General features: G+C 50.7%; 7 protein-coding genes across 7 annotated transcripts; 4 read left to right on the top strand and 3 right to left on the bottom strand.

Moving 5' to 3' along the window:
- The first annotated feature begins 1,791 nt into the window (after positions 1–1,791).
- Positions 1,792–2,964, top strand: BKA67DRAFT_29840 (uncharacterized protein). Its single transcript, XM_046096056.1, has 2 exons — positions 1,792–2,381; positions 2,448–2,964. The coding sequence occupies exons 1-2, from the start codon at positions 2,145–2,147 to the stop codon at positions 2,775–2,777; spliced, it is 567 nt and encodes a 188-aa protein (XP_045963956.1). The 5' UTR covers positions 1,792–2,144; the 3' UTR covers positions 2,778–2,964.
- A 444-nt stretch (positions 2,965–3,408) lies between these two features.
- On the top strand, positions 3,409–5,766 carry BKA67DRAFT_545893 (chaperone dnaJ). Its single transcript, XM_046101356.1, has 3 exons — positions 3,409–3,893; positions 3,963–5,221; positions 5,271–5,766. Exons 1-3 carry the CDS (start codon positions 3,684–3,686, stop codon positions 5,482–5,484), a joined length of 1,683 nt encoding a protein of 560 aa, XP_045963955.1. The 5' UTR covers positions 3,409–3,683; the 3' UTR covers positions 5,485–5,766.
- A 2,341-nt stretch (positions 5,767–8,107) lies between these two features.
- Positions 8,108–11,252, top strand: BKA67DRAFT_511043 (BRO1-like domain-containing protein; the record flags this gene model as incomplete). The annotated part of the gene is made up of 3 exons (XM_046097376.1): positions 8,108–8,385; positions 8,457–10,038; positions 10,089–11,252. The coding sequence occupies 3 exons, from the start codon at positions 8,108–8,110 to the stop codon at positions 11,250–11,252; spliced, it is 3,024 nt and encodes a 1,007-aa protein (XP_045963954.1).
- Positions 11,253–12,311: 1,059 nt separating this feature from the next.
- Positions 12,312–14,533, top strand: BKA67DRAFT_529955 (beta-lactamase superfamily domain-containing protein; the record flags this gene model as incomplete). The annotated part of the gene is made up of 5 exons (XM_046099159.1): positions 12,312–12,463; positions 12,578–13,593; positions 13,693–13,764; positions 13,858–13,876; positions 14,236–14,533. The coding sequence occupies 5 exons, from the start codon at positions 12,312–12,314 to the stop codon at positions 14,531–14,533; spliced, it is 1,557 nt and encodes a 518-aa protein (XP_045963953.1).
- A 639-nt stretch (positions 14,534–15,172) lies between these two features.
- BKA67DRAFT_29714 (rhamnogalacturonate lyase) lies at positions 15,173–17,989 on the bottom strand. The gene is made up of 8 exons (XM_046096052.1): positions 17,293–17,989; positions 17,090–17,203; positions 16,899–17,016; positions 16,719–16,848; positions 16,599–16,667; positions 15,615–16,516; positions 15,422–15,563; positions 15,173–15,350 (listed from the first exon to the last, which is right to left on the bottom strand). The coding sequence occupies exons 1-8, from the start codon at positions 17,744–17,746 to the stop codon at positions 15,285–15,287; spliced, it is 1,995 nt and encodes a 664-aa protein (XP_045963952.1). The 5' UTR covers positions 17,747–17,989; the 3' UTR covers positions 15,173–15,284.
- A 587-nt stretch (positions 17,990–18,576) lies between these two features.
- Positions 18,577–20,505, bottom strand: BKA67DRAFT_545883 (FAD dependent oxidoreductase). The gene is made up of 2 exons (XM_046101355.1): positions 20,246–20,505; positions 18,577–20,058 (listed from the first exon to the last, which is right to left on the bottom strand). The coding sequence occupies exons 1-2, from the start codon at positions 20,348–20,350 to the stop codon at positions 18,901–18,903; spliced, it is 1,263 nt and encodes a 420-aa protein (XP_045963951.1). The 5' UTR covers positions 20,351–20,505; the 3' UTR covers positions 18,577–18,900.
- On the bottom strand, positions 20,499–23,530 carry BKA67DRAFT_545877 (uncharacterized protein). The gene is made up of 5 exons (XM_046101354.1): positions 23,304–23,530; positions 23,151–23,219; positions 21,645–23,079; positions 20,986–21,509; positions 20,499–20,931 (listed from the first exon to the last, which is right to left on the bottom strand). Exons 1-5 carry the CDS (start codon positions 23,324–23,326, stop codon positions 20,847–20,849), a joined length of 2,136 nt encoding a protein of 711 aa, XP_045963950.1. The 5' UTR covers positions 23,327–23,530; the 3' UTR covers positions 20,499–20,846.
- Positions 23,531–24,874: the final 1,344 nt, after the last annotated feature.

Below are 24,874 nucleotides of genomic sequence, written 5' to 3'. Positions count from 1 at the left end.
CTCTTCAATTGAATTTCAAGCTGTCTCTCATTGCCGATAGTTCTAAACTATGAGCAAAACGATAATATCATTCGAGCCCGCAAACCTTGTATATGTCACATTCAACCGAGTGCCGCTAAACACCAAGCTTTTAACTACAGGTATTTTTGTTTAACAGTTCATATTAGACGTAGCCGGCCACATTAGAGAAAGATATAAGGTGTCTTAAATCAGCGTAAATGTTATCGTAGATAACAACCTAACAAACCTAGAGAATTTATTACTAGCTAGCTAGCTGTAGCTCTAATACTTGTTTGGTATAAGAATGTGTCTACGTGTGTGCTTTAGGAATATACTATATTGACGTGTATAGTTATTATTCTCGATTTAATGCTAACGAGCTATATTATAGGCTTTGATTACCCTATACCCTAATACCCATTAGAAAAGTGACACGTGCCACTTTTTCCTCTGTGATATCCTACTCATAGGTAGATTTCAAATCACACTTCATAGTATATACAGTTCTAACCCAATCTACCATTACTTAGTTCACCTATTCGATTAATCACCGCAATGTCGTAAGTTTCTCGTAAGTCTCCAATATTAGACCAAATAAAAGGAGGACAACCTACTAAGAGATCTGAACCCTCCTAGTTCTCACAACATCGCGAATTGTATAGCTATCTATTTTTAAGTGAAATCCCTCCCCCCATTTATATCCATCTCAATGGATCGTTGTTACTATTACTCCCCCTCCCAGCCTATGAACTGATTATGACAAAGATGGACATGTAGCCGAACGGTGTTCCAAGCATCAGGGTCCGTTCCCACGCACCCAATCATGTGTGGTTGTGTTCCAAAACATCATGATCTCTTGGGCCGGGACATTGCAACGTTGTAGGATGCCGGTGATGGCACTTCTCCTCGTGGGCCAGGGCTTTATAGGTAGTGTAGAATCGAAAGCACCGAACGTTCTAAACTTGTAGCGTTTGCATGCAGCCATGCGATTTGGCTGAATGAAAGAAAATTCGGGCTTCGGCCAGCATTATAGAAAAAGTTTTGAATAGCCAAAATGAATATTCAGATTATGGCGTGTTTATACATGGCGTGTAAGGTAATCGGTTATCGGACTGCCCTTTCGGAGGGTATAGATGGCCAAGACGGGGACCATGTGGATCCTCTTTGCTTAGTATTGGTCCAGGACCATAGGGTATAGTCTGACAAGCTTCACAAACTTTAGGCCTCAAACATCAGATGAACTCTATACAAGCGCGGGAATCGAAAGCGGGGAGGTACCAAGACTCTAGGTATCATGGTTATTGGGGGTCGTGTATGGAGGGAGTAAATAGCAAACATTGTGTGGAAATATTCAACCACAAGGTGATGCAATCGCACTGGTCTGAAGCAACGAGCTGGTCTGCGCATGTGCGCAAGAAGCGGATGTATTTCAGTACTCAGAAGCACTCAAGAGGGGGGAGGGGTAGTAATTCGCCCACAAGGGCCAGGCGTTCATTCATGTCACGGTCCGTGCCGAGTCTGTCATGGACTATGTATAAAGGCCAGATATTCTTAGCCATCGGGGTAGCACTAGAGTAAGTTTCGAATAAATACAGCGGCGGACTGTAGATGGAAGCGTGGCCGCATGGCAGAGCGAGTATACGGGTGAGAAGGACCCTGAGCAATAAAGTTAGGCAATGAGTGCGGGTTGCGGATACGGAGGTTCCCACTAAGGCAGGCACGGCCATTAGCTCAAGCAGCCGAGATGCAGAGGCTGTTAGTGGAGCTGGCTGGTCATGTTTGGTTGGCTCGTCCGACCAGTGGGGAGGAAAGTATGTCGTCACAGCATTATCGGCTGCTGATTCCTCGAGACCCCGAAATTTACAAATGCGCTGGGATGGGGATTTAGTGACTAGACCGCAATTTGTGCGCTCTGAGTCGCTCAATTGTCCATGCTGATCATTTGATTCTCCTCACCCAATCCAATGCAACCACACACGGATCTCATGACCCTTTCCTCTGCTAGGCTGGGTCTCCTCTTCCACGAGCTTTTCTAAAATCAGCATTGGGAATGTCAAGCATCACGCCCGTTTACAAGTCCTCAGTCACCATCTTGTAGCCTCGATTGACATCAGCTTCTTGGCTCGCAGCCGCCGGCCGTACCAATGCCTCCCGCCAAATTGAAAACGAACCACCACGACGACTCCAAGTCGGAGACACCGAACAGCAGAGAAAAGAACAGCCATGTGACAAAAGACAACCACCACACGAATGGCGGAACAAAGATGCGTCGGGTCGCCAGTTCGGCCGGCTCAAACCTGCGAGAAGTGACTTTAGTCAACGGTCATTCGGCCGCTGCCATCGCACCACCACCTGTGGCACCACCAGCTGCTCCTCCTGGGGTATGGAGAAAAAGGCCTTGCCCGGTTTTCAAGCTTTTTGGTTTACTGACATTGTTGGCCTCGCAGCTCGACTGGTCTTCGTTCGACCGAGAAGTACTCCACGACTACCGCCGCGAACACAACCTCGATACCCCGACTGCCTTTACCCATGACTACCACAAGACTGTGCTCTCACGACCCGGTGGAATTGGGCTTTATTCCCCTTCGATGGCCCGGAGACGAGAGTATAGGAGACAGGGCAAAAATGAACTCACCCAGGTCGTGAGAAAGCACTTCAACGGGTTGGGGGTCCAAGAAAACGAGGTTGTGGTCAACTTCTTACACAGAGTCAAGACTCCTGGGGTTTACAGGCCGCGGAGGAACAAAAACTTACCTCACGCATCACCAATGCCATAATGTCTATTATAATGAAGGGTTGGGAGTTCTGGATTGGTATATACGCCGGGATCGGTCGTGTCTGACACTGGCTTTTCCAGCATCTTGCATACTAATGATATGGGGGTTTGGGGAGTTCTCGGGCGCAAAAATACAGGTAGCATGGGTTAGGGACCTCGATTTTTTATATTTCTTTTTATTTTATCTTATTTTTTTTTCGAAGCATTCCTTCCAGCACATAGGTGTATGCCTAGGTCTATATCTATATCTATATCTACATCTACATCTATGTAATTGGTTCAGCAGCAAAACTTGTCCCCTTTTCACTTTCAGTCATCGATCTTCCATATGAATCCTGTTTCATTGTTGCGTGCTGTCAACCTAAATTCTGCATTCAAGCATCCATCCTGTTAACCATGTGATTTCGGGCGGTTTTTCGTCGGAACCGTTTCAGCGGTACACTCCCCCGATCCCGCTGGGGTGCTGGCGCGGAATCAGCCGCGACGCCATTTTTGAAAGAGCAGCACGTCGAGGCTTGTGCCCCGCTGTTTCTGTTGCCGTTGCCGTTGCCATCAGTAGGTAACTTCAGTCGGGCACTCGAGGTATGTACCATGTAGGGGGTTAGCTTGCTAACGTTAGAGAGATGCCTCAGGCATCAGCTACGACTGGAGCTCTCACAATGGATGAATTGCAACGCAGCCGATTGGCGTCAAGGCCTTAGTTAGCTCGGCAGGCGGCGGCTTGGACCCCCCAAAAACTTTTTGGATGATTCCAGTCGCTTCAAGATACGATACGTCAACGCCCTCTCGCATCGTGTAGCTCAACGCTTCCGCGCATGTAATCATTTCTACGCCTTGTGCTACCGGCCCGGTCGACCATGAAATTTCACTTGATTGTTTCTTGATAAGCACATGTTCTAACTGAAAGATGAATTCCAACGTTTTGACCAAGGCCGCGCTCCCGTCGCGATTGCTATCCCCGACCCAGATATACCGAAGACAGACACTGCGCGAGAGTCTGCGGAAACGTGCGCCTTCTACACGAACACTTGCATATGCTGCTGCTGCTGCTACTACTACAAGGAGACCTGCCGAGAATACTGCGAAGCCACAATGCCAAAACCAGGCACAAAGAAGGGTAAGTGGCATCTGAAGTACCACCTCTCTCCCGGCAGTCCAAGTTAGCTAACATGTGCCATCCTCAAAGGCTTTCCACGCTACGCCCAACACATTGGCCGCCGTAAGAGATCCGTATAAGGCTCTGGGAGTATCAAAAGGAGCTACACCAGCAGACATCAAAAAGGCATATTACGGTTTGGCCAAGAAATACCACCCCGACACGAACAAAGACCCTGGCGCCAAGGACAAGTTCGGTGAGATCCAATCCGCATACGAGGTACTATCAGACCCCAAGAAGAAGGAGCAGTTCGACCAGTTCGGTGCATCAGGATTCGACCAGAATGGTGACCCCTCCCCTGGAGGAGGTCATCCCTTTGGCGCCGGCGGTCCATTCTCCGGCTTCAGTGGTGGATTTGGTGGCGGCCAGGGAGGCTTCGGCGCCAACATCAACCTCGATGATCTGTTTTCGCATTTCACTGGAGGACAAAGTCCGTTTGGCGGCAGTGCCGGCGGCGGCCGACGTGGCAGGTCGAACCCCTTTCAACAGGAAATTCTGGTTGGAGAGAACATTGAGATGCAAACCAGCATATCCTTCATGGAAGCAGCCAAGGGCACACAGAAGACTATTACGATACATCCAACAGTACCTTGTGGTACCTGCTCCGGAAGTGGCTTGAAATCTGGTACAAAGCGAACCGAGTGTAAATCTTGTGGAGGCACAGGAACAGAAGTCCACTTTTTGACTGGTGGTTTCCAGATGGCCTCGACCTGCGGAACATGCAAAGGTTCAGGACAACAAACCCCTCGGGGGTCGGAATGTCGAACATGCAGTGGCAACGGAGTTGTTAGGGATCGCAAGACTATCACAGTAGATATCCCTGGTGGCATTGAGGATGGAATGAGGTTGAGGGTGGACGGAGAGGGCGACGCCCCTTCCCTTGGTGATGGTGCACCGCCCAACGCACGTACCGCTCGTGGAGATCTTTACGTCTTAGTACGCGTTGCTGCTGATCCCAAGTTCAAGCGAAACGGGTCCGACATACTGTATACTGCCAGTATCCCACTGACGACAGCTTTGCTTGGTGGCGAAGCTAGGATACCAACCTTGGATGGCGAGGTGGCGGTCAAGATCAGCACGGGCACCAACACCGGTGATAAGATCACATTAGGTGGCATGGGCATGAAGAAGCTTGGCGGCCGCCGAAGCGGTTCGGGAGACTTGAAGGTCGAGTTCCGGGTGAATATGCCCAAGTACCTGTCAGCAAACCAACGGACAATCGTGGAGATGTTAGCAGATGAGATGGGCGATGAGACGGCAAAGCGAATTATGAATGTCAAGATGCCCAAGTAAGTTCAGTCTCCCATGTTCGGCGTCACACTGCTAATCGACCACCAGTTCTGATCCGTTAGCCAACCCTGGCAAAGATGATGATCCGGAAACACATAGGAGCGAAGGGTTTCTCAAGTCCATGTGGCACAACCTAACAAACCACCCGGCTCACCAAAAGAATCCCGAAGAGTCATCTGCTTCAGACAAGAAGGCTTCAGGCACCACCGAGAAGAAGTCAGATGAGGAGCGAAGGAAAGAAGCCGGATCCGGTTCTGGCTAAACTGCAGAGGCTTCGTTGCAGTAACGCGGGAGGATTCGTTGTAGGCTAGTTGACTGTAAAATAAGGTATGAAGGACACCACTATATTTTAGATACTTAGACTGGAAGCTGTGAATTGCATTGGGCGGCGTGTATATGGAAAAGGAGTACTACTCGACTTTCCCAAGGAAGGGAGTCAGCCTCGGAGAACTTACCTTGGGTTTTCGTACAACACCCTCTCTCCTCTACCAGGACGATGAATCAAATAATACACACTAATTGAGCACCTGCAACGTGATGCTGTAAAAGGTTCCCACCCTTAACTTCAGGCTGTCTCCTCAGCAGGCTCAAGATCCTGCACAAAGCGGCACCTCACCCACAGATATGACTGCCGTTCACCTACAGGCGGTCGCAACAGGGCGACTGCCATTGAACGCTCTTACAGATTGCTAGTGCCAGGTAGTACGTCCAATACATATTGAGGTACAAGTTTCCTGTCACAAAGAGGAAAAGAGGCCGACGTTCTTGACTATGGTATAATCCCTTTCACTGTGGTTTATTGTGCCTGCACTCACCCACGCCTTGCTGCCACGGTGGACTGTGGCTCGGCACAGGTTCCACGGTCGAGCTTAGGCGCCCTACCCGTTCGGGCATGGCGCTGTCACGGAATCTCGCGCTACTTTCGTCAACGTCGCCCGCGCCGCAACATCAATAGAAGCCCTCCTGACCTCGACGTCCCCTTCTTGTAACTCTTGACTTCACATACTCGTTTCTGCGCCTCCGCTTTCGTCGGCCATCCTGCCGCCCTCCCCCCGCCCAAGGGCCTCAATGATTCGCCTCGTTGTCGCCACGCCGCTGAATCCACTCGAGTCGAAAGGCAGGCTCCGTGCGAGGTTGGAGGATAGGGATATAACCCGCGGGTTGATATCACTAACCTAGGCTCTACGGCTGACCGAGCCCCTGAATACGCTTAGGCGCCCAGATAGTTATCCAGCGGCTCCCATCCACTCTAGGAGCTACTCCCCTACGTTTCTTGTAATAAACAGGCTTTATATTAAATAAATAAAAATCTACTTACGAGCATTTTAAGCGCCTTTTGTTTCTTCACGATTTTATTAACCCTAGGTTTAAAGACGGATTTAAGCGTAGCTAAAAGCTATATATATTATTCAATAAGCCTTAAATTGTAAGCCGTATTGATCTGGGTTATACGGAGTGAGTAAATACCGTTTCTCCTTAAAATCCGTCTTCTTTGTATAATTGTGCATAAGTTGTCATGACTCCAGCTGTTCAGGTACGTGACTGAGAATTGACTGAGCCGAGACTGAGTAAAAGCGGCAAATGCGCTAGTCCCGGTTTGGCAAAATAGAAATAAAATGAAAGGTGCTTTAGACATTTAACTACCAACGCCTGATCCTGGGTGATTTTGGGCCAGTCACTGTATCAATCACATTTTGACGAGAAGCCAGGTTACCACAACATTATTCCTCGTATGATACTATAGTCTCTAGACTAACTAGCTTTTTCATCAGATGCTTCAGAACGAGCCACAACTCGCCAGGCAGCAAAAGTAATCCTCAAAACGACGAGTCGTCTCAAGTACCATACAGGGCAGAAAAGATGGCTCATATCACCAATATATCTACGTAGTCGGTATGGCGCCGACTTTACATACTGTTGTGTTGCCCGTAAATTCTCAGAGTTGGCGCATGTGAACGCGTTTCCGGCCCTGGCTCTGGCAAGGAAGACCCCGCGAAGCAACAAGCTCGGTCGGACCACTGCGCTTAATTAAACCTTCTGAAGAGCTGCAAGCTTGACGACCGACCCAGACCCAGCTTCTCGGCGGCTAGGTCAGGTAGCTAACTAAGGCAGCCTTCAATGCTTCGATGTCACTTTTGTCATTTAATGTTTCCCCCTTCCAGCCTCTGCTCTCAACGACACTGGATAGGCGCGCCGCGCAATGGTCCCCAAGGGTGTTATGCGTCACTCGCCTACCAATCAAACGCTCTTGTTGGCTTTCCATGTTGAAGAATTCCATCCTGGTTCGGCAGCAATTCTTCAACGCAACTAGGAGCCGAGTTAGTCGCCCTTTGGGATATGCGTATGTATATAGTTTGTTCCCTACGGCAGCTTCCCTTCCCTTCCCTTCCCTGCTGCAGTGCCGTCATACTCTGGCTCCACTGTACCGCACACTTAATCTCCATCGCTCACCGACAGCATGACCTGTGACCGTCGATACCCAATCGTCAATCTCTCAACAACAACAATAACTACGATCAACTGTTCTGCTTTCCTTCAGTTCCTGCTTCTGCCTCCTCTCCTCTGCTTCCTCCACCGCTGAGTCGCGGGCGCTGAGAAGCAGTGTTACTCCAAGTCGCTGCTGATGTCCCCATCCCACCCGCAGGGTACCGGCAATTTCCCACCAAGAGAACCCCGCCCCCACTATACCCTGAAGGACCTACCGAAGCGTCGTCCTCAACTCGTCAGGTGCGCCTCTGAGAGGTTCCAGCTCCACGGGACGGCGACCATTGCCAGCAATATTGACGTCGTATGAATAAAGAGGATCTTTGAAACATCTTCCTGCCCTTCCGGAACCGACAGGCTTGCCGGGTTGCAAAACTCGCCACAAACTGTGCCCAGCCACCATGACACAGACGCCCATGATCTCGGTGCCGCTCAAGGCCACCAACGAGATAGATTGGGTCACGCCACTGAAAGCGTATATCAGGGATACCTACGGAGATGACCCCGAACGGTACGCCGAAGAATGCCAGACCCTCAACCGGTTGCGCCAAGACATGCGAGGCGCGGGCAGTGATAGTACAGCTGGAAGGGACTTGCTATATCGATATTATGGCCAGTTGGAGTTGCTGGACTTGCGGTTCCCCGTCGACGAGCAACACATCAAGATCTCCTTCACATGGTATGTTTCTCGAATACGGCGCTGCGTGTCAATAATCCTGTGCGACATGCTTGCTGACTGGCTGGATCAAGGTTCGACGCCTTCACCCACAAATCCACTGCGCAATACTCCCTTGCTTTCGAAAAGGCCTCGGTGATATTCAACATATCCGCCGTCCTGTCCTGCCATGCTGCGATCCAGACGAGGTCCGAAGAGTCGGGTCTCAAGGCCGCCTACCACTCCTTTCAAGCATCAGCTGGCATGTTTACTTACATAAACGAAAACTTCTTGCACGCGCCCTCGTCCGACCTGAGCAGGGAAACCGTCAAATCGCTCATCAGCATCATGCTCGCCCAAGCTCAAGAAGTCTTCCTGGAAAAACAGGTGGCCGACCAGAAGAAAGTTGGAATGCTCGCCAAATTGTCCAGTCAGGCCGCGTATCTGTATTCACAAGCTCTCGAGGGTGTACAGGATAACGTGAACAAGGCCATCTTCGAGAAGGTCTGGCTCATGTTCGTTCAGATCAAGCACAACCTATTGTCTTCCCAATCGCAATACTACCAGGCTGTAGCGGACAGTGAGGCCAATTCGCCAGGAGTAGCCGTGGCGAGACTGAAGGCAGCCGAAGCTCAGGCCAAGGAAGCGAATCGGCTGGCCTCCAACTTTCCCAGCACCATGCCTCCTAGTTCCAACCTGAGTGCAGAGACCGGCCCGCTCTTAGCAGAAATCGCCAAGCGTAATCTTTCTACTATTCAGGAAAAGCTACAGGTGCTGAACAAGGATAACGACTATATCTACCACCAACCTGTACCCGCGGAAGCTAGTTTGGCCCCAGTAGCCAAGCTCCCAGCGTCAAAACCGATCCCTGTGAGCGAGCTATATGCTGGACAGGACATACAGCGAATCACAGGTTCCGATTTGTTTGCCAAGATTGTCCCACTCGCCGTTACCGAGTCGGCAAGTTTATACGACGAGGAGAAAGCGAAGCTGATCCGAGCTGAAACAGAAAGAGTCGACCTCGCCAACAGTGAGATGGCAGCGAGTCTTGACTATTTACGTCTACCTGGCGCTTTACAGGTGTTGAAAGGTGGATTTGACCGAGACATCTTGCCTGATGAGGATTTCAGAACATGGTGTGACGACGTGGCTGGTCATGAAAACCCGATCTCCATATTCGACACGCTGCGAATAGATAAGGACTCCATCATTGGCGTACTGGAAAAGAGCTCGAAACAGCTGGATATGGAGGAGAGCGTTTGCGAGAAGATGAGATCCAAATATGAAAGCGAATGGACACAACAACCAAGCTCGAGGCTTACGACTACACTGAGAGGAAACATTCGTAATTATAGAGAGGCCCTGGATGAAGCCGCCAGGAGCGACGGGCAGCTATACGCCAAATTTAGGCAAAATGAGAATGACTTCGAGGAAATGCGCGTTGCGGCGCAGGTTGGTGACGCCGATGCCCTCTTCCAGAGGGCAGTCAGTAAGGTGCGCACTAAGTCGAGCACCGCTACAAGTCCCTCGGGTCCTGAACCGAACCTGTTAGACGACGATTTCGAGGATGAAGGACCTAGCGTCATGGACCAGATCAGCAGAGTTGAAGAGATTTTGAAGAAGCTCAATCTCATCAAACGAGAACGAAATCAAGTACTCAAGGATCTGAAGGATAAGGTAAGCAAAAGGGTCGAGATATTCCGCATGGCAATACTAAGAACATGCAGGTCCACAACGATGATATTTCGCAGATTCTTATTCTGAACAAGAAATCCATCCCGAATTACGAACAGCAACTTTTCCAATCAGAGTTGGAAAAGTTCAGGCCACACCAAAACCGACTGTTACAGGCCAACCATAAGCAATCTTCTTTGATGAAGGAGCTCACTGCCACGTTCAACAATCTACTCCAAGATAAGCGCGTCCGTTCGGAGCAAAGCAAGTATGAAGCCATCCAACGGCAACGAGCCACGGTAGTCAACAGGTTCAAGAGAGCTTACCAAGAATTCTTGGATCTCGAAGCCGGTCTCCAAAGTGCCAAGAGGTGGTATACGGAGATGAAAGAAACCGTGGATAGCCTCGAGAAGAATGTTGACACCTTTGTCAATAATCGGCGTTCTGAAGGAGCACAGCTCCTAAACCAAATTGAGCAAGAGAAAGCAGCAAACAAAAGCCAGCAAGCAGAGATCGAACGCGAGCGGATGCGTGGATTAATGGAACGCATGTCGATGAATCCATCAGCATCTCCCCCACCAAAGCCAGGATCGGCGAGACCAGTTCCGAGTCCTCTGAGCTTTTCGCAGAACACCGGTGGTTACCCGTCCCAGGGCAACACGGCACAGTACCCGCAAGCATCATTCACTGGTCAATATCAAACGGCTACATCGCCTCCCCCGATTCAGACCACATTCACATCATACTCCAGTCCACCACCCAACCCTTCGTATACCTCCACTCCGCAGCCGCAGTCTCAGCCGTATGGGCAACAAACCACTTACAATCCAAGCAACTGGGGTCGCAATCCAGGGCCGACTTCACCTCCCCCTAACCAAACAAGTTTTGGTATGAGCGCTCGCTCTCCACCACCGACGCAAACCTCTTTTAGCCATGGACAGCCGTATAACACATATGGTAACCCTCAAGCACAACAGCAACAGCAGCAGCAGCAGCAGCCATCTCAGAATCAGTACATGGCTCAAAGCTTTGTACCGCCGCCACCTCCACCAGGTCCGCCACCTTTGGGACCCCAGCAGACAATGCATTACTCTGGTCAGCCGAGTCAACAATACTACGGACAACCGCAGAGTGCCGCTCCTCACAACGCCGTGCCGGGTAGTGCACAGCCGCAGCAACCACAGGATCCATGGGCGGGATTGAGTCAGTGGAAATAGATCTGTGGGAGCAACTCGGCAATGGAATTGTTCTTGTTCTACGGCATATAAGAATGCCTTTTCGCGAACAATATAGTTGTCCATAGTTGGGAAGCCAGGAGAATGATTTGAAGGGCACAAACAAACTTATTGGTGGCACATGCACAACAAAAATGGCCTCAATCAAATTCATTCAACTAGTCTACGCTATTAATTATATTGAGTTTCGATACTACCACTGTGTTTTTTAGAAGCAACTGATTGTATGTTCATGTTTGAGTGTAGCAATATTGTCACTCTCTCCTGACAGCAACTGTCGTTGATCTCGTTTATATTGTAATTTGCAGGTGGGACATGTTCTTGGCAGACGAATTGTTATTCCTAACCAGGTATCCGTGGCCGACACGGACGGTCGGAGGGTGGCTCCCATCATATCATATCCACGTGAGTTAGACAGCGGCGCAATAATCAGCTCCCTCTACGGAGGTATATTACATGTTACAGGAATTCACATATCCAACAATACTCTAACCTAGCACTCCATCTCACAATTATTATTCAGTACTAGCACCAAAATGCAGATGACGACAAGACTGTCGCATTCGCTCCCGCAGAACCGCGCTAAGTCAAATAAATTGGAAACGTCCCGCATTTGTGCGGACTGCGATTGCACCGACTCCAATTGCAATGTGCCTTAAGTCCGAGGTTCTCGTGGATGTTACATGAAAGCTGATTGTGAAAGAAGTTGGAATGTAAGACTGGTATGTATTCCTGCGTGTGGTCTTATTGAAACCCCTAGATATTCGGCCTAATCTCTGCGTATCTCTCCGATTTCCCGTCCGGAGTTTAACTCCGTTGCACAAACCCAACAAAGCTGCACATGAGCATTTGGGGACCTTTTAAGGTTGCCTGGAAACCAGTCCCGTGTTCACACATTCCAATCTCATACTCATGCGTCCCTTATTTCGCCTCTTCATGAGACGAGGCGATTCTCGGCAGACTTCACATCAGCAATACCGGAGATACACCAAAAGAACATACACAGCTAGGAAATCTACGGTTGCCGCGCTCCATGCAGCCATGTTTGTAACAACCGTAACAAAACCTGAGCGGCTGGGGCCAGTGCCCAGTGATGTGGAGAAAAAAACGCATCACGTCAAGAATAGTGCCGGCAAGACGACCAAGTTTACGAATCCGCATGAGTCCTTCTCGCCTGTTCGCATGGGGATATTGTCCGCCTAATGTGGTGAGTTTCTCCAAAGCTCAGACCGGGCTGCCAACTTTTCAAACCATGTCAACACAGACATATCTGCGAACTTGGGAATATGACACTGATGAATAAATAGGAGCACTTGGTTCGGCACCTCGCCATTTCCTAAGCCGGAAAACGACGTTGTGGCCGTTGTGAAGCCGGAGTTTCTGCCCAGCAGGACCGGAGCACCTGGCAGTGAAGCTCTGAGAGCCACATGGCTTGGCCATGCATGTTACTACGTGGAGTATCCCTCAGGGCTCCGCGTGCTGTTCGACCCCGTGTTTGAGGACCACTGCGCACCCATCAAGCGGGATCTGTATAAAAGATTCACGCAACCACCGTGCAAGCTCTCGGATCTGCCATTTGTGGATGCCGTATGTATCTCACATTCGCATTATGACCACCTCAGCGTGGACAGTGTGAAGGAAATTCGAGACAACTTTCCGCAGGCGCATTTCTTCGTGGGGCTAGGTTTGAAGGACTGGTTTATTCAGTCCGGGCTGGAAAATGTCACCGAGTGCGACTGGTGGGAAGACGTAGATCTGACACTGACGGTCAAGGACGGGTCGGCCAGCGAAAAAGAGGCGAACCATGCCCCACAACAGCCCATCACCGGCCGCATCTCGTGTCTCCCCTGCCAGCACGGCTCCGGCCGCACCGGCTTCGACCGGGACAAGACGCTCTGGTGCTCGTGGGCCGTCTCCTCCTCGGGCGGCTCGTCCCTCGACGCCAACCAGAGATCCGTCCTCTTCCTCGGCGACACCGGCTACCGCACCGTACCCAGGCTGCCGGCCGACGTCGACGACTATGCGCACCCTCATGACAAGCTCCCAACGAACCCGCAGTTCGCCCAGGTGGGCCAGCTCCGCGGGCCCTTCGACCTGGGCCTGATACCCATCGGTGCGTACGCCCCGCGGGCCGCGTTCTCGGGCGTCCATGCCAACCCGTTCGACTCTGTGGAGATTTTCCGAGATACGAGGTGCAAGCGGGCCATGAGTATACACTGGGGGACGTTCATCTTGACGACGGAGGACCTGCGCGAGCCACCGAAGTTGTTGAAGGAGGCGCTGAGGAGGAGGGGCATTCCCGAGGAAGGCGTTTTCGATGTGTGTAAGATCGGGGAGTCGAGGGAGTTCTAGGGTGGGGTTCAAAGGCAGGCCTCTTGTTTGCACTGCCTTTGGCGTTGGCACAGGTGTATCGTTGGAGTAGGGGTCAGAAAGGGGTTCCAGGTCGGTCTTGAGCACTACTTGCTTTCTCAAGAAGGTGCTGGGGAGGAGGCATGTGTGTTTTCAGGGGCCAGTTCCCAGCGATGGGCCTTACTCAGATCGTTATTGTATACTATTAGGCAGGTAAGACTAGCGCGAATATCAGTAGATTACATGGTTATCCTCCGGTACGTAATGGAAGTTATGGTTGTACTGATAGCAGGCCAAGTAGCCAAACATATGGATGAAGAGTAATGCAGGTTAGCAGCAACGATAAAAGTGTTTGCTAATATCTGATCCGCAGAAAAGTAATTACGCAAAAGGTGGCATGAATCACCAGGGGTTGACTACCAGATAACAATCATGCCGCTGCTGTTATCGCTATGAACAACTGTGGAGTACTGGACTGCGAGAATCAATCACTTTTTGAGAAATCTTACCCCAGAGTGCTGCCACGGCTTCTTAAATCACGTCCTACGAAAAATCTGATAATATGTGTTTCTTTTAACACAGAAATCCCCATATTATTTGACGCTGCCATGTACAGATGTCGGATCCTCGAGTATCCGGAGTTAGAAACCGGTGCATACTACACGGTTTGGGTCAGACAACGACTGCAGGAACGTGAAGATTCTAGGGTCGCTACCAAAGAACTAGGTCGAGACACGCAGCTGAATCCTCTCCGGAAGCGGTCAGAAAATGGAGGTACTATATCTTGGGTGTTTGATAACTGGCTGTGCGAAGAGTGTTGTGCCGCCGTCGATTATCTAACAAGTCTTTCGATTAGATTATCGGCCCAGTTTATGTTGCCGATCAAGGCCTTGATCCGCGAAGTCGCGGAATGATAGGGGCTTAATAGTTACAATACGGCACCATTGAACGGACACGACCCAGGCCGAAATATCTATGGCGCGGTCATATCTGCGACAGAAAAATATGGGCTGATGATGGATTCTGTAACCAACCGAGATACCACCAGTGGTGTTGAGCCAGATATCTCTGGTGCAAAAAGAAAAAGAAAAATCGGGGAGCTCTCTTGAGTTGAACGTCATCCTTAGTGCAGGGACCATGCTAATCCTCTCAGATTCTTTTCAGCTTGACCAGATTGCCTCTTCTATCGGAGGGCGAAGAGAAACGTCTAATTTGCGACTATGAGGTAGAATGGTGATTCAAAGGCCCAGGGAGCCATGGTACACTCCGAGTTTGTTAGCGGTCTCGGAAATAGGCGCGTTAACGTTCGAAGATCGGTGTGCATGTTATCAGTACGGATGGGACACATGGTACAGAAGCACGATGCATAATAACGGGGCTCTGCATGTCTCACACCAACTTCTTGTAGACCGTTACGTGGACGATGAGAAGCGGGTGCCATGTTCAAGGTAGACCAGAAGCGGCATTGCACTCTCCCAAGCTAGCGAGGGCTACGTCGAAACGTAGTCAAGAAACGTACAGCTACCTGTCAAGAGGGCTGGCAAGCCGAATTGGAATACGTGTTGTGCCCATTCTCAGTATTATGCTTGAGTAGGTAATTAGACATACCACCTTAAATTTACGCTCATTTGATTATGTGTCCGACTATCATGTTGTCGGCTTCAGCTAACTAAGCTCTAACCGTAACGCATCATACTGGACGTAGATATTTGGTGTCAAGACCGCGCTCTCCTATCGAGTAAATGCACGTCAGTAAAGAATAGCGTGGGAGAAGGTTGGTTGGAACGTGGAAAGGGACTTACATAATCGGTGGCGTTGAAAGGAAGACTCAGAATAATGGAGTTCTCGCCAGCCTGAAGGATTCCGGCATCAAACTCGAACTTGTGGCCAATGTTGTAGCATATCACAGCAGATCTCACAGCACAAGAGCTGCTTTGGTAATAGCTTGATGTGATGTTAGTGACAACTCACTTCCAAGTAATCGAATATACTTACGGAATGACCCAAGGCTCGAGGTCCTGACCGTTCACATTGACGGTGTATTTGAGGTTCGAGTGGGGCTCAGAAGCATTGAAAACATCCGTGTTGCCAGCCGCAGTCTTTGCACCTGCCAGAAGGACGGTGAAATGGCCTTCGGTCGCGTCCTGGACTTGGTCTTGCTCCAAGTCAAAAGTGATCGTCCAGTTATTCACGTTGCCATCACCAGCATACGGCGCCGTCCGGATCGAGTTGCCGTAACCACCGAACACACTCCAGTGAACGTAGTTTAGGTCTGTCGAGACGTCGCTCTCACCAACCTTAAATGTTACGCCTTCTGGGAAATCGTCCACAAAATCGTAGACCGGCCAATAGATACGGTACTCCTCGGGGTGTCGGGGGTGCGTCTCGTCTCTGGCGTAACCATGACGGTATTCACCTGAGCTCTTGTCAGGAGTGCCAATCCGGAATATCTCGTTTCCAGATGTCTCCTCGCTCCATTTGATACTGACACTCTCCTCCTCGCCACCAGTGATGACAATATCATCTTGAACATAATCACCAAAGACACCTTCAGCGTAGATGGTCAATCTGTAAATCCCGGCCTTAACACGTGGGATTGTCACAGCACCAGTAGCATCGATTTCGCCCCAGTATTGATACGCCTTCGTATCAAAGACGTTATCCTGGAAGTCAATAGCGTTCTGTGCGAGAACAGCGATTGGCTTCTCTGCCTTGTCAGGAAGGGAGACCTGGAGCTTAAACGAACCGCGCTCCGAAGTGGGCACATAGTTGGGGACGTATTGTGCGATGGAGTCGTAGAAATCGGCGTTCCAGGCGGGGTCCGCATACTGAGCTGCATCGGCGCGAGATTCGAGGATGTCGGTGCCCGCCGGAAGGTGATTGAAGTGATAATATTGCTGTGCTTGTTAGATCTGATGAGATGAGAGAAAAAGAAAGAGAAGAAGGAGAGAAAAGGAGAAAAAAGCCTAGGTTATTTACCGGTCCAAATGTCCGGTCGAAACCGTTTGTGATGTTAGGCGTCTGGTCTCCGTGGTGATTTGAAACAATCTAGATCAGGTTCAGCATGTATACCGACTCGCAGAGAATCTGGAGAAGTACATAATTATAGACAATACCGTCAACCATCAGATCGGAGTGAAGTGGACCGCCGAAGTAGGTATCTTTCGTGTTCATAACCAGCCAAGCACCGTAAGTAGAGTTGTCAGGAGTCTGTGTACCATCGGCAAATCTAGATGAAGAAATTAGTAGATACTCTCTCATAGCATCGAGCTTACTGACTGTCCGTGAACATCGTTGTTCCTCCAAGTATCTTGGAAAGTGTACTTCGTAAAGTAGTCCGCTTCCTGCTGTACGTAGGCATCATCTGGGGTGTTTCCAAAGTACCATGTCGCATCCTCTGTGTGCTCATTCAGTCGGCATTTTATTCCCGCATTCATTTTTCCTTGCCGACCATGTAAAGAAATACTTACGAACAACGACCTGCTTAGCAATGGCCGCCTTGCTCGGCAGCGGCGCCCACTGCTCCTCGTTGGTGAGCAAATGTGTCCAAATGGCCGAGTTGGGTCTGAAGAGCGTTCGGAACTCTGCACATCCTCAATATCAGCTGTATTCTGAACATCGTGACCATCATGGAACGATCAAGAAGGCATACCGCCAAGGGCCAGTTGTTTACCTTGCAAGTTCCGTAGAAACGGTGTCGTCTCGTTATAGTAAGCAAGCCGCTCGAACATGTGTAATCCAGTCTCGCCATCCCTCAAGAACCAGTAAGTTTCCAGTACCTGGCCTGTAGGAATATATGTATCTGACATCTTGATGCCGCCGTACGCTGTGCCTGTCGAGTCTGTGCCATTGTAAAGCGCGTATGTGGGCTTTGAGCTCCCGGGAGTCCAGAATCCAGATGGTGTACAGTAGCAGTCGAGGTACGGACCAACACCTGTGGAACCAGACTTGGTGCCTAGCAGGTTCTGGCCGTCCAATGTCAGGGTCTCGACAGAGCCAGTGGCCTTGTTGACACTGGCATAGAGACGATCGTTGGCGATGATGACCGCAGATGAAGTTTCGGTCGTGTTGAGCGCCGCACGTACGAGTGCCGGCGCTACAGCCAAAGACACCAAGGAGGACCGCATAATAGTGATTGGTGCGACGGATAGGCGGTACCAGAAAAACAGGAGCCAGGAGACCGACGATCCTTTCTAGCATACATGGCGGCGCCGTGATTTTTTATATAATTCATACCCCAGAATTACCCCAATGTTGATCCCCAATCTACGCAGGATGCAATCTTCCCCATACTGGGGTAGCCTGCTGGATGGAGAAATTACAGCAGGGCATTTCCTCCGGTGGAACGGTATGCGGAGATGCGGGGAGTGTGCCAAGAAGTTATATCGGATGTCTCCAAGAGAATTACTGAATGCAGCAGGACACATACATACATAACGCTTTCGCCAATGGGAGAAAGCATACCGAAATTGACGATTCACAAAATGCGACTATATGCTGCGTATTTGCCATGTCACGCTCGCTTCAAATAGGACACAAACTTACAGCAGCTTCCCGGGAAGTTCGGTGTTACAGCACTTTTGAGCTGCACCAAAACACTTGCGACAGCATCTTGGCGAGTTTCCACAGGTACTCGTATTGCGGGTTCGTCCCTTCGGTTCTCGGTAGATTCAACAGCGAGTTGAAATTAGACAGCGAGTAACTCGCATCAGGAGTGGTGTTTTCCGCGGGTGTCACATCTGATAGTCCCACGCACGTATAATGCACCATGTCGTAATTAGATCATGACGAGTCTTTCCCGGACGCTTGGTTGACGTTGCCGAAGATTGACTTGCATGATGTGCCAAGTTTATGCACAGGCCCACACCTTTTTTTTTTAAAGCGTATGTCGTACGAAGAAGAGATCGCTCCATTGCACAACGTTCGCGGATCACCTATAGACCGAGGTAACACTGGATGAGCCGGGCTGAGACCGTTTGTCCCGAGCCTTACAACTGTGAATGTTTGTCTCGCTTGTTTAGTTACATCTTCACCAGCCATAGAAAAATATGCCATATACTGACACGACGTCCCAGTAAATATGCCATCAATTGGCCATATATTTTCCCGTTGCTTACAGAGAACCCCTGTAGTATCAAGCAGACGCACTGGTCCGCTTGACTCGATTGACAGAGATGTATGTTATCTTCACATACGAATCATTAAGCCCTCATGCACCTTGAGATATACGTCTCCCTAAAGAGTAATCAACGACCTTCTGCTTCTCCCACATACTCTAGTCCTACTGAGCCTCTTGACCTCCATACATCATTCCCTCAACCAGGTCGGCAATGGCCAAGCAGCTCGTCAACCCCGGGCTCTCCATTCCCAACAAGTTGACCCAACCTTCATACCCATCCTCTTTCTTGATATAAAAATCTAGAAAGCCCTTTCCTTGGCCCACAGCACCAGATTTCCCCAACTTCGGTCTTATGCCTGCGTAGTCTGCGGCCAGTACACTCGTATCCACTCCGGGGAGGTACCTATGGATTTCAGAAATCGCAAGCGGTAGTCTTGCATCGTTGACCTGGAGATCTGAAGCGTCGTCCACCCATTCCACGTCAGGTCCGAACCGAATTCGCCCAGCCATGTCAAGCGTCAAATGTGTGCCTAGTCCGCCCATGCCAGGCATCGTCATGGGATAAATGAGGCGTTTGACCTTAGGATGCGAGGAGGCGTAGGAAAAGTAGTTTCCCTTTGCATAGTATAGCTTCATGCGCCGTTCTGGCGGCGCGATCATGTTGTGCACATCGGCCGCACCCAGTCCAGCACAGTTAATTAGCGTCTCGGTTTCGATGCTGCTCTCCTCGCCCGTCTCTGTATCTTTCACCGTGATACGCCAACCCCCGCTGCCCGGTAAGTCACCGCCGCCGCCACCGAGAGGCTCGATGGCAGACAGTGTCGAGTTGAGGGCGGTGACTCCACCTTGGTCTTCGAACAACCCATGCAGTGTCAGCATCAAGGAGTGTGAATCCACGATACCCGACGTGACGCTCTCCAAAATGCCCGTCTTGGCCGTGACCTCGGGGTCCTCCCTCCTGGCCTCGTCCTCGCCCACCCAGCGCGTGGGGACATGAATCTCGTCCCTCGCGAACAGATGCAGCTTCTCCAGCGCCTCGCGCTCGCCGTCCGTCTGCGCGACGATCCACTTGCCCGTGCGGCGGTGGGGCACGGCGTGCCTCTCGCAGAAATCGTAGAGTTGCTCCTTGCCGCGGACGCAGAGCTTGGTCTTCAGCGACCCGGCGCCGTAGTACAGGCCTGCGTGGATGACCTCGCTGTTGCGGCTGGAGGTCTCGGTGCCGACCTGGCCGTGCCTCTCCAGGAGCAGCGTCGTGCTGTCGGGATGGCTGGCCGCGAGACGCTGGGACACGGCGAGGCCGATCACGCCGCCACCAACAACCTATGCGGCCTTGTTAGCATTTCTTGCTTTCCCCCCCGGTCTCTTTATTTCTCTTTTTTTCCCCCGAGACATTGGAGTTGCCGCGCTGAGCGTTTTGCTTGCTCGTCTGCAGTTCTCAACAATTATGTGGGGCCCTGCACCCAAGTCGGACCTCCATTATCGAGTAACTCGGGAGATAAGGACTTACAACATGAGTGAAATCTGCTCTGACGGCGGGAGTACTAGAAAACGAGCGACCGATCGACGCTCGACTTCGACAGACAAATTGACGACGCAGACTTCCCCCGAGCATCGTGGTGGTTGTATTAGTGCAAGAGTGGGAAAATTATGGTTAGTGCAAGATAACGACATTTATAGTCGATCGATTCGTAAATCAAGATCGTCACTGGCTAGCTTATGTCGAAACTTGCAACTTAAAAGTGTCCGATGACCGGACATACTTCGCAGTAATCACAGTGTTTCTCAAATGTGTAATAGTTGACACAAGATAGTAGAGTATACATATATCAAGGAGTATACTGCAAATACGTATTTTCGTGTGTGAAATCCCCTGAAGAGCGCTATCAATACCCGCAAACTGCTCATAAACCAAGAAGTTCAGTGCGTGACCGGGCGGATAAGCTTTTCCATAAAATATAACAACACTCCGATTCGCCGTTTCGTCCAAGAGTTGGCCTATGGCCATGCCGAGTTGCCCAATTGTGACCGTGAATGCTGGAAACCTCAAACGCCAATGTCCCGATGCCAATGATCACAGATACAAGTGATACACAACTGAAGCCAAAGAACTACCGAAGAATGATCTCAGGGAAGGTTTTGCGCCCCTGTAAGTTGACCTTGAACTCATAGACGCCGTCCTCAGCGCCGACCCATCTGCGGTATCATGTCAGCTAAAGTTGGTGTCCGTGCAAAGAAATGTTAACTAACAAAGTCTGTCCATCTTCGCTCCATGTCAAGCCTGCCGTATCATCTGGGTGCTGGGTATGATCACGGCTATTTAATCTTGGGTAGCGCTGACGGGCCCCGAATCCCGAGGGGTCGTCATTCCATGCCTCATTGACGACAGGAATTGCCCGTCGTGTGCGACTGGGCTGAACGCGGATGTTGTCGGTAGAACCGGCACCATCCCCTCCAGTGATATTATACAAAGCCTCGAGGTCAGCCCAACCGGAAGTAAGTCTCCCCGAACTCCACGGAGTTGGGGAATCTTGTGCTGCCCCTGTGCTATCATTTCCAGGCGATACAATGCGGCTCAGAACAGGCGGCGTGACTCCAGCTGCGCGTTCGGGTTCTTGAGTCAAAGCCTGCATAATGGAACTCCGTCTCCTGGGGGTTGGGGCGCGCCTCTCGCGTTCTTGCTCGACTGACGTCGACGTCTGACCCACTGCTGCGCGATGGGCGTCACGGGCGCCGCGGCGTTCCCGCTCAAGTATTCGTGTAAGTGTTTCTCGCTGTCGTGTAATGGTGAGCGCAACGTCCACTTGATTCACAGCGCGGTCTCTGAAGGTGACCTCTTCCAGCAAGACGAGTCCTGTCCGGGCTGTGGTGTATGGAGAGTGCAGAGGAGTTTGTGGTGATGGACTTACACGCTCAGCCCACAAGGATGACCTCCAAGATGTGCTTCCCCGGGCGATCTCTTGAGCGATCTGCTCCCTCGCCTCCCTAGCTTCCCGCCGCCGCCGTTCAGTTGTTACAGCATCCAGAATTGCTGTTTCTTCTGGTGTAAATGCATGGTTTAGTGCTTCCGTGATTTCGGCATGTGGTGCGGTTTGCGAAGGGGTTTGTGGTGAGCTCGCCTGACTGAGTAATCTGGCGAGATGGGATGAGGATCCAGACAATGGGTTACGGTCGTTTCTCTGTTCCAGTAGACGGGGATCGATGGTGGTCCTATCGTTCAGGGCTATGTGTTCATAACCGTCTTGCTGATCCAGGGCGATTAATTGTCTCTGTGCAAAGTTGCTGCGCGCGTCGGCAATACCAATTCGACCCCGATGCTCTGTCCAGGCCAACAAGTCGTATGGACCGGGGCAGAATGCCATGTCCCGTACAGCACCAGTGGTATCAGGATGCCGACTCGTAGCAAAAAAGGCAACAAGAGGCTCTCTATCGGGATCCTGCAATGCAGCGACGTCAAAAACTCTGATTGTACCATTCTGGATACCGATGGCCAGGAAACGTCCAGACGAAGAAAACGAGGCAGCAAACGATCCTCTGCTATCATCACGAGCAGTCTTGGGCGGGGTTTCCAGACGGACTCGTGTTAGTAGTTTCCACTCGTGATACTCTTCAATCTTGCCCTTGTTCACAGCCCTTCTGCTGTGCAGGTAGAGAAACGGGTCGTCGCAGATACTGGCCAGCAAAGAACCATCCGGCGATATGAGGCTACGATTGACGCAGTCGGGCAGGTCGATTTCGTCAAGGAATTCACAATCGTGTAGTCCCACTATGGTAACCGTCTTGTCGTTGTTCGAAAGAACGGCAACAGGTGTGGCATAGTGACCAGGCGCAACTGGAAACAAGGGCGTTGCTTTCGGAGGTTCCCAAAGCGTTATGCAATTGACGCGCTCCGATCCGTACTTATGGTTTGACGACGTCCATGTCTTGGTCGGGCCATTTAATCGTTGCTCCAACAGATTGAACATTTCTCTGCTGAATGACGAGCTCAAAGACGGATCACTTCCTTGACCTGGAGGGGATTCGAGAGATCGGAGTTGTGAATGGAGGTTGCTGCTGAGCGCATCATCAACATTCGTGCGCACCGGAACCCTACTCCGGTTTTCATTGCGCCCGTTTTGGTGTCGATCAACGTCGTGTATCACTGCAAATTCTCCATTCTCACCACCGCAACATATCCAGCCGCCTTGGGCTACCAAACATCTAGGGTGGAAGCCGAGGATCTTGATGGTCTCAGATTCTTGAGAGTCGGTGGTCAGTCGCGTGATGTGATTGTTGTTGACGCCGGTCGGAAAGTAGAGGGTATTGTTGCCTTCGGCGCAGATCAAGGATCGTAGTTGCCAGTGCCTGGAAAGATTCATGTATGAGCTGCTGCTGGTACTCCTCAACGCATCACGAAAGCTCGGCATCACACTTACCAAGGGGCAATGTTGGAGCGATAGTGTTTGCGCCCGGTCTTGAGAATCAGGTTCTCAGTCGGCCAGCAGCTAGGAAGGATTAGCTAAAGGCGTCCGAACAAGTCAAAAGAGTTGGGCTGCAGCGCCAAAGGGCCAGCCGTTGGAAGAACGTACTTGTCCGTAAACATGATGACCATGATGCCGGACACTGGCGACGGTCGACTGCAAGGTGGATGATCATCAAGTCGCGAAATGAAATAAAAGCGCAGCGGGTGGTAGAAACTCTACGTTCATACAAAGGATAAATTCCGTGGATAGGTTGGTGGTTGAAAGATAAGGTGGCGTCGCGACTCCAGTTGCCAATGGGTAAAGAGAGAGAGAGAGAGAGAGAGAGAGAGAGACACACACAAGGGGGTTTGGCCCAGTGTCAAATGCGAAGGGTGATCCTTTCGAGTTGTGGCCGAGCTATCCCCAGTGGATTAATGTGTGTCGATTGAGGAATGAAGATGGGTTGTTGGGCTAGAGTGAGATGCCGCAAGAAGAAAGGTTGTTGTTTATGACGTTCTTAGTTGACTGGTGGAGTGACACCAATCGCATCAAGCTTAACATGAACGAAATGCTCCAAGAATGACTTGCCGTTAAGACAGGCGGACGGAAGACAAGGAAGTAGGCAGTTATTGGCTAATTCACTACTTCAAGCTCGTCTATTCTACTGAGGCACCACAGCTTTATACATATGCGGCGTTCGCCTCTACATTATTCTGGGTGAAAACATTTGCGCCTACACTGAGCTGCAGGCTCAGCTACATGCGACAGTGGATCTTTGTAACCATGCTTTGATGCAACGGTCACAGACGTCCATCAAGACACAACTCTTTGCGCGGAGGCCAGGAAAGAAACATAGGCCGGCAGCGAAAGCTTGTAGTATGCTCTAGAAATACACAGCAACGGATGTCTCAACTAAGATTGACCCAGCGGCCGGACCAACAGCCAACAAAGAGAAGTTGCTGCGATAACCGAGAGCTCTACGGATCCGTACTCTGCAAGTTGACTCGACTGTGGATGCCGGTGGCGGAAGCTCTACCTTGAGCTCCCTACATACATATGTAGTCGCGCTGCCGGCCTTGTCCACACGGATGAGTTGCCATGAGCTAAGGTTAGCTTACTCCTTATGTCCGATAGTTCCCTCGGAGTGAATAGCAGGCGTCCTAGGGCGAAATGCCTCAGAGAATTCCAACTATAGTACGTGGAGGTGAATGGAACCAGCGCGACCTTGTGAGCTCTCTCATTGCGCTCTTGCAGGATTGCAGTAAAACGCAAGCTCAAAAGAAGTAATTCAACCTAAACCCGTGCAGTGCGGCATGTCACGATGGGTGATTGCAATTGCGACTCTGATTCTCTAGGCACGATTCGGTCTTGCCGCCCGTCTCCGCCTGAACCCGAGGGTCCCCATATCTGGTCCCTAGCTTGAGAATGGTGCTGCTACGCTGCTACGGTAAAGGCCACTTAGTCTGGAGGTAGCAGATGGAAAACTGTGGAAGCAGGCAAAAGAAAAGAGCTGGTGCTCCAATCGCGTGAAGCCGATCCAGGGGAGCACCCGGCCCAGTTGCCAGTGCCCAGATACATACTGTGCTTAAACAAGCTGGTGGCCCGTGCTTTACCTCCAAATTTCAGTAGAAATTTTCTTCAGGTTGCTTCCGGGCCCTTCTACATAATCATCATCAATTCTCCCATCTCCGGTATCA

Source organism: Truncatella angustata (assembly GCF_020726525.1).
Source record: "Truncatella angustata strain MPI-SDFR-AT-0073 chromosome Unknown BKA67scaffold_1, whole genome shotgun sequence".
NCBI classification, from domain to species: Eukaryota; Fungi; Ascomycota; class Sordariomycetes; order Amphisphaeriales; family Sporocadaceae; genus Truncatella; species Truncatella angustata.
This window is presented reverse-complemented; position numbering and strand designations above follow the sequence as displayed.